This window comes from Oryzias latipes, chromosome 21, assembly GCF_002234675.1.
Source record: "Oryzias latipes chromosome 21, ASM223467v1".
NCBI classification, from domain to species: Eukaryota; Metazoa; Chordata; class Actinopteri; order Beloniformes; family Adrianichthyidae; genus Oryzias; species Oryzias latipes.
This window is the reverse complement of record NC_019879.2, coordinates 21,047,476-21,061,201: the sequence shown is the minus strand read 5'-3', so window position 1 is coordinate 21,061,201 and position 13,726 is coordinate 21,047,476. Positions and strand designations below refer to the sequence as shown.

General features: G+C 38.1%; 1 protein-coding gene across 3 annotated transcripts in view; it reads right to left on the bottom strand.

Annotated features, from left to right (window-relative positions):
- The window catches only part of slc4a10 (solute carrier family 4 member 10), a 28,182-nt gene that overhangs the window by 1,074 nt on the left and 13,382 nt on the right, over positions 1–13,726 (bottom strand). For all 3 annotated transcript variants that reach the window (XM_011489733.3, XM_020713101.2, XM_020713100.2), the window contains 17 exons: positions 12,517–12,605; positions 10,070–10,227; positions 9,900–9,987; positions 8,273–8,419; positions 8,088–8,188; positions 7,310–7,484; positions 7,088–7,221; positions 6,708–6,953; positions 6,085–6,190; positions 4,747–4,908; positions 4,431–4,544; positions 4,192–4,353; positions 3,863–4,114; positions 3,724–3,792; positions 2,923–3,096; positions 356–475; positions 202–266 (listed from right to left, as the gene is read on the bottom strand). In XM_011489733.3, the coding sequence (XP_011488035.1) occupies positions 202–266; positions 356–475; positions 2,923–3,096; positions 3,724–3,792; positions 3,863–4,114; positions 4,192–4,353; positions 4,431–4,544; positions 4,747–4,908; positions 6,085–6,190; positions 6,708–6,953; positions 7,088–7,221; positions 7,310–7,484; positions 8,088–8,188; positions 8,273–8,419; positions 9,900–9,987; positions 10,070–10,227; positions 12,517–12,605 (2,362 nt within the window). The remainder of the gene's footprint in view (positions 1–201; positions 267–355; positions 476–2,922; positions 3,097–3,723; positions 3,793–3,862; positions 4,115–4,191; positions 4,354–4,430; positions 4,545–4,746; positions 4,909–6,084; positions 6,191–6,707; positions 6,954–7,087; positions 7,222–7,309; positions 7,485–8,087; positions 8,189–8,272; positions 8,420–9,899; positions 9,988–10,069; positions 10,228–12,516; positions 12,606–13,726) is intronic.

Sequence of the window (13,726 nt, the reverse complement as noted above, 5' to 3'; positions counted from 1 at the left end):
TCCTGCAGTCCAGGACTGCTGCAGGGCATGATGGGATTTTTTATAAAAATTAATTGAACTAAAACATTTTTTGGGTATATTGTCAAAAATCATTTTGCATTAATAGTCACAATATTTTATTGTAACTTCCTGTTGGGACTGACTTGTTTTTGCTATTGCTTTTTTGCAAAGTAAAACTTTATGAACTGTATAGAAACTCACTTATATCCGCCTAATGGCACTTGCACAGCCCCTTCTTCCTCTGCTAATATACTCTGCTCTTCATCCTATGGATGAATAAAGACAGAAAGTTCAGTCTTCATGCACGAATGTTACCAAACACATTCAATTGACTGCTAACATAAACATAGCATACCTCCTCAGCGTCTTCCAGCTTCTTCTTTTTGCTTTCTGGCATGAGATCATCCAGCCAGCTCAGCTCCCTCTTGGTGAAGATGCAGTCCATCAACTTTCTGATGAACACCAGAGCCAACACCTGCACGGTTTACAGTGAAACAACGGAAAACACACAAAGGTTTCACAATGCACCATGCATGTAAAAAAAATTGAATTTTAATTTATTTCATGGAGTCTAAAATAGGAAAGGAATTTACAACGTATATTCTCACTCTAAAGCTCTTTTCTAAAGCATCTCCAATCGGAACTTCCTTTACTTCTTCAATTGCTGCGTTAGTTGTTGAGGAATAAAACAAAAAAGTGTAGCCTTAAATAATTACATGATATAATAATTACATAACTTTTAGCATACTGTGTTCACACACTGGACTGGCGCTACCCTACACAAGTGCATGCATCTACAGTTGGAAGTTGTGAACACAGTTGTTGCTAATTTATGTCAAAGTGAATTTGGCTCCAAGTCTTTTTCTTTCACAGCTCCTTTCTGATATATGAAAGACTTGTCGTCTAATTATGGCTGGTCACAAACTACAATTTCTCCAATTTAATTTCTCCTCCATGATCAAGTTTCAATATGGTTGGCACTTGCGTGAATTAAAATGATGCCATCCATGTATCACTACCGAATCAGAGTTCCTTGTTGATCAAAGTTCATTGGTTTAATTTTCACATACATCGACCCTGAAAGCGGACCTAAAGATTTGCGTAGCAACGCGCAAACGCAAGAGTTTTGAACGCGGAAGCCTAAAATGCGAATATGCACCCGCTTACATAGATTTTTCACTGGAAATGGTCGTTTGAACGTGCGTTTCCGAGTCTGCTGTGAACATAGCATGAGATCAAATGCGTTCAATGACTGAAACACCCTCACTTGCTTTAAAACATCAAAATGCAAAATTAAATGAGTCAAAAACTTGTATAAAAAAAAAGACCATAAATCAGATCTGTTTCTTTATGAAATGTTTGAATCCTCAAGCATCTTGGTGCTTGAGCTGCATTATGTGAAGATGACAAAATTCCACTAGAGGGGATTTGTGATCACTGAGAAAAAAAGTGGGATATACTTCAGGTCTCACATGTTTGTGCAAGCATAAACGTACTCGTGTCTATAGCGATCATAATAGCTGTCAGGTTTCGTTTTGAGCTGCATGCTCTGCTAGACAGAATCTCCTGTGAGCAGTGGACTGCTTCTGTGTGGAACTTAACTGTTTCTACAGCCACGTTTTGATGTAGCAGAAGCTTATGTAGAGTTTTTGACACCAACATCAGTGGACAGCACTGGATTCCCAGTGAAAAAGGGATAGTTGTGATGAACACAATCCCCATGAGCATCTGTTTTTGTTTTTTCTACATACCGGTACTCATCTGTTGGAAGTATTGCTTTCTGCAGTGCATTTTTGGGTTAAAGACCTTGAAGTCATAGCATTTTCATAAACTCCTTGATTAGCTTTCTTATCATCAACATTGACCAAGTCGCATCAATCTTTATGAGTTCAATCCAGTTCTCTAAAATTTGTAGCAAAAGCTTAATATCAACATTGCATTAACCTTGCTCATTTTTTTTCCAGTGATTATTTTCTTTATTTAGCCAGTCAGCTTCCCCTTCTTTCTCCCTTTTTCATACTTTAACTTCCTTTTTGTCTGCGTTGGCGCCCTCTTGCGACCGCAATGTGAACTGTCACTCCTGTTGGCAATGTTAGACTTGTGCGCAAACTGTTTACATTCCATGAAATGTACAGCTTCCTACTCTTCAGTGCGAGTGCAAAATCATTTTTAGACTTGTTTGGTGGCTCTTCACCAGAACTGACAGAAGCTCTTGAAGTTCTAGGTTTTTTTTTGTTATCATCAGCATTGTTGGCAGGCATGAGAATCAGGTGCAATCTGTTCACTGATTGAAATGTCCTGACTGATATATTAACAGCCAGATACAATGCGTCACACAAAGCCATGTTCTAGTACACTTGAGTGTCCAGATTTAATTATTTTTCATCAGGCAGACTTTTTGTTGACGTGGAGCTGAGATATTTAGGAAAGTCTATCTATTGTTAGCAGATCAATACATAGTTCTGGTGTTGAGCTTTATCTGGTTAACATGAGGATGTGAGTGGCACCCTTGTTCTGCTATGGCATGAGAGCTGTGGTGGAGCATCTCCTCTTTTTGATCTGGAAAAAGACAGACTTTTCTCGCTCATCAATTAAAGAAATAAAAAAAAAAAAACAATTAAGAATACCGGTATGTTTATTAGCTTATAAACCATAGTAGTAGGTTTAGGGGTTGTCATCTGGACTTAGTTTTTAAAGTTGGAAGACGTTTCACCTCTATCCAAAAGGCTTTTTCAATTCAAAGCTTTTAAAGTTCTGAACAAAACTATAGTAAAATTAAGCATTTTGTGGAGAGCATTTCTGCATTAAACATCATGCACCCCCTACTTTATCGGCCATTTGCTTTCCATTTGTAACCCTTGAATGTGAGAAACTCTGGGGTGCCAGACGTCTGTAGGTTTTACCAGCCTGCTGTCAACTAACCATCATGGGAAACACGATGGCAGCCCTGGAGGTTTTGATGATCCACAGCAGAACCAGACAGCTGAGCTGGATGATGGTGAAGAGGTGAATCTTCCTCAGGGGAACGTGTCGTAAGTAGATGAAGTCTGGCTGATGCTTGGGCGGCATGCCAAACAAAGTGAGACGATCGAAGAACTGCAGGAGACAAAAAAGAGAATAAGATGTAAAAAAAAAACTAAACCACAAAAACCTCCTCCCTGACAGATCTGCAGCCTCCCTGTCTTATTTATAGAAAGACCTGATTAGGAAAATCATTTCCAGGTTGGTTTATTCAGAGTGAAGTTACCAGACTCTGGAGAGCTTCACTGTCTCACTGAATATGTAGAGATGGAAGTTGGATCTCTGATCACAATTCCAGATAATACTTGGAAAATAGATGAATCGTTCAGGAAAAAATACAAATTTCTTTATTGTTCCAGAATATGTTGTTTTCAGTACGAAACCTGTAAGTATTTAAGTGATTTTTCCAGTAAATTGATGCATGCTGCACTTTCTCCCAACGTGAACCAAAGCCTTTTTCACAGTATTCATTACATTTTGAATCACAGATTTTTGCTTTTTTTATGAAATAACATTTTTAAATTAATGAAAATGTTTTACTTTAGACTTGGTCAGTCTTCATTGAATTAACAGAAAAAGAATGAAAGGAAAAAATTGTACTTTTAAGTTAATCCAAAAACAAATTTGTTTCTCTTCTTTTTAAAGCTCAAATTGAACAGAAATTTTGACATGACGTGTGTGTGAAACTCAAAAATAGTTTACCTGAATGCCTCTGAGAGAAGAAGCTCCCATATAAAGGAACACCCCATACAACACTGGCATGGGAATGAACTGAGAATAGAGTCAGAACGGATTTACAGTCACATGAGAACTTAAGAAAAAGACAAAATTGCAGGCTCACCTTAAGCACTGACGTCATGAAGACGGAGCAGCCCATGAGGGTGAAAATCATGAGACCCGTGAATCGCTGTTCTCTAATTCCCAGGAATTTTGGCTGCTCCCCGGGAGCTGAGCACTCAGACTCCAGCTTCAGGCTGTTCACATGTGTGATGGAGAGGACAGTGGCCGCTACAAACCACGGCAGGCCCATCAAAGAACACACGCCCAGCATCAGCCCGACCATGAACAGGTCAAGGTGGTATCCGCAGCCTTTCTAGAAGATAGGGAAAGTCCAGGTGAACACAGGTGCTCTGCAACAGGAAATCGAGCCTTCAGCCAGACGGAAAGTACCTTGAGTTTGTTTTCCTTCCTGTTGATGATCACAGCTGTGATCTGTTGGTCCATGAAGATGAGAATGGTACAGAGTAGAGCCGGAACCACAGTTATGATTACCGTCCACCAGGGATTGGGACCCAACGGGTTAATGAACCAACCTCGATCATCTCTGGTCGGCTAATGAGACATCACCAATTTTTAAAGACTTTGAAAAATTCTTTATTAATCTAATTTTATTTTGTGTCAGAGCTCACCTTAAATACACTTGGAACCTTTAGTTTTGGAGAGGGAACACCCAGGGCATAGTCTACTAAAACCATGGTGAGAATGGTGAAAAAAACTGCAAAGTCGCTGATGATGGATCGCACCTGCGAAAATAAAAAAAAAAACTTTAAAAAAAAGTTCTAAAAACACCTATTATGCAAACGTAAAACTTTACTTTTCCTCCCCATTTTGGTCATGCAATTTTCCTCTGTGGCCACTAGAGTTTGCTGATGTTCCATGCTATCATTTTCACAGCTTTCAATAACTGCTCCCAAGAAAATAAGAGGGGATATCAGTGCATTATACCTTTGTGGGAAAGTAATTGCTGAACTTGAACTCTTTGAGGAAGGCAGACATGAAGACGGTGGAAAAAAAGAGGATGACACACCAGAAGAGAACATCGGGAACATAAGGTCCATGAGGGCCACAGGCACTGCCCACAAACTCGCCCTGCTTTTCAATACAGTCCTGCAAAAAAAAAAAAAAAAAAAGGCAGCCTTAGTGAGCATACTAATATTGAACTATGTCTTTCCTTTCCGGTTTACCTTCAGGGGTTTGCAACAGGGAATCAGTTTCCTTCATATTACCCTGTCTTTTGCATCCTCTACTGCAGGGATGGCCAACCTTGGTCCTCAAGAGACCCTGCTTGTCTTCCAGTCCTTACTGACCAGCTTGCTGCTGATTAGCTGACTCAAGTGATTCCACATCCTAAATGACTGAAAACGCCTGATTTAGCATCAAACAGGACAGGGAGAGCTGGAAAATGGGCAAGGTGGAGGCTCTTGAGGACCAGGGTATGGCTCCGCTCTAGTCTAACACCAGCTCCCTTCATTTCTTCTTTTACAGCATCCATAAACCTTCTCGTTGATATTCCTCTAGATCTCTTACTTGGCAGCTCTAGTATGCTACTATTGAAAAAACTAAGTAAAGAAATTATCCTATATACAGTATATATATATATATATATATATATATATATATATATATATATATATATATATATATATATATATATATATATATATATATATATATATATATATATATATATATATATATATAAGCCACTCGTGTTCAAGTTTATCTGCAGATTAAATGCTTCAGAGAATACTCTCATCTTGGCTATAAGCAACATTAGATTTAGTGCCATACACTTCCAGTCATATTTATGGAAACACTGGAGGGACTGTCTTTTTATTTGTCATTGTAACTAATTTTTTTATGGTGTGGTATGTATAAGTAATGTTTTTGTCTTTGTATTTATTCATATCCTTTTAAATTCTTTTTTTTTTGTTAACTATATACTGTCCCTCAACTGGTGTATTCTTGACACACATTTTTAATGTAGTGGGTCTGTGTACTCCTTTTTACTGATTGGAGCATGAGTCTGGAATGAATTCGATCTATCTATCTATCTATCCATCTATCCATCTATCCATCCATTTATCTATTTGTCTCCCTAAAGTTACATCGTTATTAGGTGTAAAATAATCCAGTATAATCCAACCCACATGGCCTTAATCTCATCTACTCAGTATCCTTCATCTGGAAAGCAGGCCACTTAAAGACATGCAATCGGATTATTTTCTCTTTATAAATGACTTTTTGTAATTGTTGTGATTAAAGGCTAGTGTGAAGTCCTACCTTCGCCTCCATGGCTTCCCAGTAGATTTCTGAGGCGGTGACATTGTTAATCTCCCAAAACTTCAAGGTCTCATTGGTAGGATCTGAAGGCTCAATGCAAGTACATCTGCAGGACACGCATGAACATCCAGAGTCATTAATAATTCTTGATTGTGTGCTTGCTGCTCTGAAATTAAACATGTTTGATTTGATTGATTGATTCCAAGCATTAAAAATAATAGAATACTGCAATAAAAATACAATACACAGATATTAATGAATAAATTGATTAGAAAATAAAGAAGTTAATTACAAAAATGGTTAAATGCCGTCTTCTTGATAGTGTGTAAATACTCATAATCATAGACTGTTTTGCAGAGATGCATACATATATGCCACATTAGATTGATTAAACGTATTGATTATCAATCAAAGTCGAGTAGAGTTTTCTTGTAAGGGAGTGAGTAGAAGGGAATTTAAATGATCCCATCCTGTTTCAATTATTATTTATTTTTGCATAGTTACCATAATCTTGCCCTTAATAAATCAAGTGCAGATCATTTATCAAGAAACTAAATGGAGTGCTTATTGGTTATCCACAGACAACAATCTTACATCCTTTCATGTGAATCATGTTTACATACGAGTACGTGGTGAGTTTGTTCAGGTTGTTGTTCTTGTTAAAAGGAAAATGTTCGCCAAGGTGGGTCAGTTTCTCCAACGCTTCATATATGAAAATGATGCAGATGAGCGAGGCGAAAGCTTCCTCTGTAAAACGGGTGATGTAGCAAACCAGGGAACTGGCATCCGTGGCCACCAGCAGAAGGCAGAGGAAAGCTGTCCACAGGCCGATGCAGGTTCTCAGGGACAGGTAAGACAGCCCATACTCCCTGTGTGTGGATGCACAGGTGCACATGTGAGCAAATTATTTATAACAGGAAACTACAACAGATGCTGCAATAAATTAAATTTCTTTGTACTGTCAAACTGAAATGTGTATTTTTGCCGGCGCCGAGAAACCTACTTGCAGAATTTGAACAAAATCTTTTCAAACACAAGAACAGGGCCTGTGCTTCCCAGAATGGTGAGGGGCTGCCCCGCAAACAGGGAGTACGCTATTCCAGTCAGAGAGGCTCCGAACAGAGACTCAATGGCACTCTGGAACACAGCAGAGGAAGAAGTTAAAGCAAACAGAAGCGTGTGCAGTCAGGAGAGCAGAAAGGTTTGATGGGGAAACGAGGCTTACTATTCTTCCTTCTGTAGCCTCGCCCAAAAGCCCCCCAAAAGTGATAACAGGGGACATGCAGGCACAGTAGAGGAAGAGGAACGAGGCGATGCACTGCAAGTTAATGGCATCAGTGTAGTCAGACAGATAGTGGGGGACCTTCCGCTTGATGTCAAGAATGAGACCACCAAACAGCCTTAAAAAAAGAAAGACCACTCATCAGTTTTAGTAGCACTTCATGTTCCTTTCTTTTTAAAACAATTCATTAAAAATTCCTCTTTCCATTTTTCCCCTTGTTCCTACTTAATGTTCTGCTCCACGAGGAAGGTCCCTGGTATTGAAAAGTCTAGCTGCAAATAGAATACTGGAAGGAAACGGGTTTCTATGGAAACCACTTTGAACTACAGCTAAAGTTTCCTCACAAACATTGTAGATGTTCGGCATTATATTAAGCTTTTTGATTGACACCATCATATCAGGAAATGTTTGCTTTCATGACTTTATTCCACGCTTCACATCGGTGCGACATGGGAAATGAGTTAACTGGTGAGTTGAACCAGCAGTTGTTACTGCACCACAAATATCAGCTGGGTATGTTTTCTTTTTGTCTCTTTAATTACACAGCAGACCTGCTGTATTGCAAAGGACAACATATTTCATGATGACACTGCAGATTGAGAAGTATAAATGTTTATTAATGCATTTCCAGAGAAACCATTCTGTGCTCCGGCACACAATGTTTTCAGGTCTACAAAGATATTTCGAAGAAAAAAAGTAAAGAATATATCAACAATATTACCTTCCGGTTCGCTGCAGTTCTGGACCTCCATGGCCATGTGCTTCCTCCTCCTCCCCATCAACTAAACCATTCGATAATATGTTGCTTTTCTTCCTTTTTTCCTGTCACAGCAGTTCACAAACACTTGACCTTCACATCCTGCAACCATTGAGACCTAAAAGGATTAAACAAAACGTTCTTCTGACCTGAGAAGGGACATTTTTTGGTGGCTCTATACGAATGGTTGGATCCCACTCTCCTGGAGGCAGGACAGTCACTTGATCAAGGAATTCATCAATACCGGCGATCAGATCATTTCGGTCTTTGGCCTTATAGGCGACATCGTGAAAAACCTGCAGACAGAAGAAAGTGACAGACTGCCGTAGTTTTCTTTAAAAACATCTTATTTATTCATCATCTTTTGGCAAAAAAAAAAAAGTTTCTCTTTGTTTACGTGCAGAAGACTAGATTTTCCATCAAGCAAACAGACTATTTTTTTAAAAAACAAGTGTTTTCTACACCAGGGTTCAGATGAGCTTTCACACCTTTAGAAGCAAGTGAACAAATTGTGGTGTGAATGCAACCTTTTGTCATTCAGTAGTCTTAAGAGTAGACAAACAGAAACACATAATGTGGTTTTTTTTTAACTACAGACAAAAGAAGAAAATAAAAACCCATTTCAGTACAATGTGTATTAGGAGATTACAACTACTGTGCAGAAACATTAGGGACAAATGGCGGGATGAACAAAAAACATTTTCTTTCAAACACAGATCTGCTCCACACTAACAAATATTGAGCAAGAAATGTCAAACACTGTGGCAGAAATTTTGGCACTAAAGGTATTCACCCTCTTCAGAAAATATGGTTACATCTGGAAACATGTAACCATCAACATGAAAATTTAAAATACAGATTATGTAAAACATACTTTTTTTGTGGCACATAAAATTTTTAATGTCTCAATATTTATTTTACTCCGATGGCTCTTTGAGATGTTTAAATGCCCACTTTGTTCATCTTTTGATTATTTTTTAAAAGGTTGCAGTAGCCATTTAATTTTTAGCCGTATCCACAAAAAAAACCTGTGTCGTTTTCTGGGACATAGTTTCAGCAGAGCAACAGAGGTTGATTAGAAAAACGCCTCTGTGCTGTGGGCGGGACTGTTGACATGGACCCCCCCCCTGCAGAGAGCTTGGAGCAAGAAGCTCATTTTGTGTATTTTGTGTGTCACAATACAATCTTTTTTCAGCTGCTCCGGCTACACAATGGTTTGAATAAAGAAATACTCGGAAAAGCAAATCTGAGCTTAATTTTCTCTATCATCATCAGAAAAATACCACAAGAACGTGTTAAAAAACACCAAAAAACACAATTTTCATCAGAGTAGGTCTTTAAACAAAGCTTTTCAAGGCTTTAAATAAAAATGTCCTATCAACATGCACATGTATAAAAATGTCATATGTGTACATTATAGAATTTCGTGAAAAGCTGTTTTTTCTATGAACACATTTTATTTGATGAAAGGCCTAAAAACTTGTGGAAATTTTCTGTCCTGATGGATGACAATATAAACTGTGGGCAAAAGAGGAGCGCATGAGGGCTGACTAATCGCTAAAATCAAGTTATGAAAGCTCTGAGCTGTGCTTCACACTTTGAAATGTTCCACCACTTTGGGAATTTGCTCCGTTCTGCTGGTCTGTGAATTTATTCAAAGAGAAGAAAATCTGACAATGATATCTGGCTGAAACTCTGAGCAATCTGTACACTTTTTTTGGAATTCATTTAAGGGTGACAGCAGCACGGTGCAGATGTTCCTTGATCCATGCTTACCTCGTCTGTCATAAGTGTTGCAATGGACCTCCCAATTTCGTGATACTGAGCCGCCCTACCAAAGGGCCCTAATAGAATAAAGAGGAACCTGAAAGCAAAGTCAGAGCGTTTCCAGTGACCGTTTTACAGCAGCATGGAAGCATTTAGCATTAAGTCCTGCAGTCAGTCACCTTGTGGCAATTGGGACTTCGGCCAGCCCGTTGAGCAGCATGGCGGGGGACAGGCGCACAAACGCCACCACCGGCTTGTTCAGAAACTCTAGCTCTCCCACCAACACGTTGCATGCCTCTGCCCCCGGCGGGATCTTCTTCATAAAATGCAGGTCTATCTGAAAGAGGACACCGGGTGCAGGAACATGTGAAAGGTCTGACACGCCGTTTCAGATGGCTTAAGCAGCTTTGAGTATGGGGATTACTTAAATAATAGGGGGGGGATAACTCATGTGGCATGTTTTTTTTTAATGGTTTATCCTCACAATAATCCCAGGATGTAAGAGTCTAAATAGCTTTAAGTCTAAACATTACTCAACTTTGTGTTTGTAATTGTTTCACACTTATCTAAATTAAAGAGTAACACAATTTTTAAAAAGTAAATTTTATAAAACCCTGAAATAAGTTAAAAAAAAACTGTTTTTCTTTAGTTTTTAACTTGCATTTCACACTGAATGTGGCTGTAAAAAAGCAGTTTTTACGATAATTCAAGACTTCATAAGACAAATACATTACACTGTATTTATTTAGTACAAATACATCTCTAATTGGGGAAAAAAATATCTAGCATCCAACAGATTCATAATTTTCCATTAAACTCTTTAAAATAGCAGTCGAGCACATTTTAGTTATTTCAGAAACAAAATCTATATAGAGGTCTTCTGTCTTTTACTGTATATGTGAGGTCCGTAAATAGTTATTACTCAACATTTTTTTAATCCTAATCTCTCCCTACACCGCTTTTCAGCATAAAGTGACCACCTGTTTGCTTTTTAATTAACCTTTAATTTTCTATAGAACATTCTATACATGTAGATTGAATTTTTTTTGTTTCTATTATGATAAACTTGTGACACATTTGCTCTTGTATTATTCATAGATCCAGGTTTTAAATGTGTTTGCTCTTTTTACCCATAGAAAGGGATATTGGTCAATTTACCGAACCACCTCTTCATGCAAATTTAAAGAAATGCAATCAAATATACCTGTTTTAGGCATAAACGAGTGCAGTTAATAAATAAAAATGTGCAACCACAAAACTGACTACTAGTTTATGTTACAAGTTCTCAAATATGTAAAAAAAAAAAACTAGAAAACATTCAAACTGCCTTCTTATTTTAATCATTTTTTGGTCAATAGGGGCCCCTTGTACAAGAGCAGCAATTAACAGCATTGAGAAGATGCTGAACCAAAACTGGGCTGTTAACAAATTATTTGCAACATCCAGCTGAAATACATATTAATGTGTGTATTTATACCTGAGAAAATGTGTTTATGCTAGGTTATTTCTCTGTTGCATCAATGCTTCTTGGCAATAAATCTTTTTATTGTTGGAAAACCCATTAGTTTGACATTTTAAACAAGGCCACATTAGTAAATACCATGCATTTGTGGGATAAACAGTAAATATTAGTTAGTGGCTTCACTTAATTACAGTTATGTCAGAAGAAACAAGCTCCAAAGCTCCTCCATTCTTATTATCAATATTGTGCTTTAATTTGAAATCAGAGGATCAACAGTCTTCATTTTATTCTGAATTATTCTCAAGCATAAATTAAGGAATCTGCATAGTAGTCAGCTTTAATTTTTTTTAAATAATTATAGATGTTTTTAGGGTTCAAACATCCTCAATACACCCTTTATACGCTTTTCTCATACATACATACATGGTTCAATTTTCTCTCTTGTTGAATTTCTCAAAGTTCAAACCTTTGTAGAGAAATAAATCCAGTATTCTAGATAAAAGCAAAGTGTAAGAAGTCAGAGCTCTGTCTCCCCTTCTGGTCACCGGCAGGAGCAGTCTGCAGAGTACTGAATTCACTTCATCTCTCAGCAACCCCAGTGTGCACTTCCTGGATGCCACACACCTGACACACATTCACTCAATCAATCACAGTCTACTTAAGCACTGTACTGAGCCTCACTCAGTGCAAAGTATTGTTTGTGCCTTATTTACTGAGCAGTATGTCATGACCAAGCGTCTGATTTCCTGATCCAGTTTCTGACGGTTTGCCTGCCCTGGATCCTGACTACCCCTGTCTCTTCTCTGATGCTCTCGTTCCTGTTATTGACTTCTCCCTGCCTGACCCTGATTTAGCTTTGGAATTTTAGCTGAGCTAATAAACCTGCTGCAATTGGAACCAGCCGTCTGGGGGTTCTTGTGACACTGAGATCCTCTCAGCAAGCTAAATGCATTCTGTACTGTCCAGGAGACACGACACAAAGGAGACTTATTGACAATGGTCTACAGCCAATCAGGACACAAAACACAAGGTACTGTGTTCTGTACACAAAAAAAATTAACAGACTCTTTGATATTGGCAGAGAAACCTGTATCTTGCATTTTCAGTTCTGCCACTCACTCCACAAATGCATCTTCCATACCAATATTTACATCTATTTCATACCTTGCTGAAGTCCACAGAGCTGTTCTCTCTGCTAACATCTGCTTTTCCATCTGGACATGCTAACTGGGATTGGGATGCCATCATCTGACCTGGACAAACAAAAGAGCCCAACATCAGGTCTAAAGATTTTTCTTTAAGAGCCATGAAACACAGTCTTTACATGATGCTAGGGGGGAAGAAATTATGAAAACCTCTTGGAAAAACAATCCAGTTATTGATACGCACCTTGCATCGCACAGAAGACAAAAGGTTAGTAGATAAGGGAATATTTTATTGGCCATATCCATGCACATTTCTCTCTTGTTAAAGTAAAACCTCACAAATTATCTGCTAAACTGCAGCATTAAAAAGAAAAAAATCAGGCTCATCATTAAAATCACTGCCAAGCTGGCTGACAGGTCTGGCCTAATTCCTGCAGCCGTTAAACTGTGTGGTCAGAAATTAGCACTCATTACGGCGCTAATGCGCTCACAGAGATAAAACAAAAATGCAACAACTAAGTATTCGCATCACAGAAAGACCTCTTCCGAATCCTTTTCTTAAACCTCTGGAAAGAGAAGATGCACATGATCAGAAATGATGCATAACTGCCATTTTAAACCTTTTTAAATTGACTTTATGTCAGATGAAAGCTCTGACAAACAAAGCAAACTACAAGCTTTTTAAAAAAATATTGATTCTTTATTCAATAATTTGATTAAAGAAATACTGCAATAATGCAATTTCAAACTTAATTTTTTATATATGTCCTCCATCATGAGAAAAATGCCTATAGAACATATTACAAACACAATTTTTATTGAATTTGATCTTTAAAAAACTAAGACTTTTCAATAAAACAGTAAAGTTGTTGCAGCCATAAAAGGAGACTGGGTTGCAGATCTATTCTAAGAATGCATTAAGGCCCAGAAAAATAGCACCGGTTTGCTTGTATACAGTATGCAAGCTGTGTTTCAGGTTCTCTTTATTTAATTATAACAGCATCTGCTTTACCTCCTGACACTTCAAAAGTTTCTCACCATGACAGAAGGTGCAACAGATACAGAGAGTCACAGATAATTATTGGCATGAAGTGGCCCCAGGGTTCTAAGAACCCAAAGGTTTTTGGTCGTTTTTGCTCTGTGACAAAGATGAAGCAGCATTTGGAGAGCAGGATATTTCCTGTAGTGTAATCCTACTCCTTTACAAAGTCTGAGATTGTTTTCCAGCA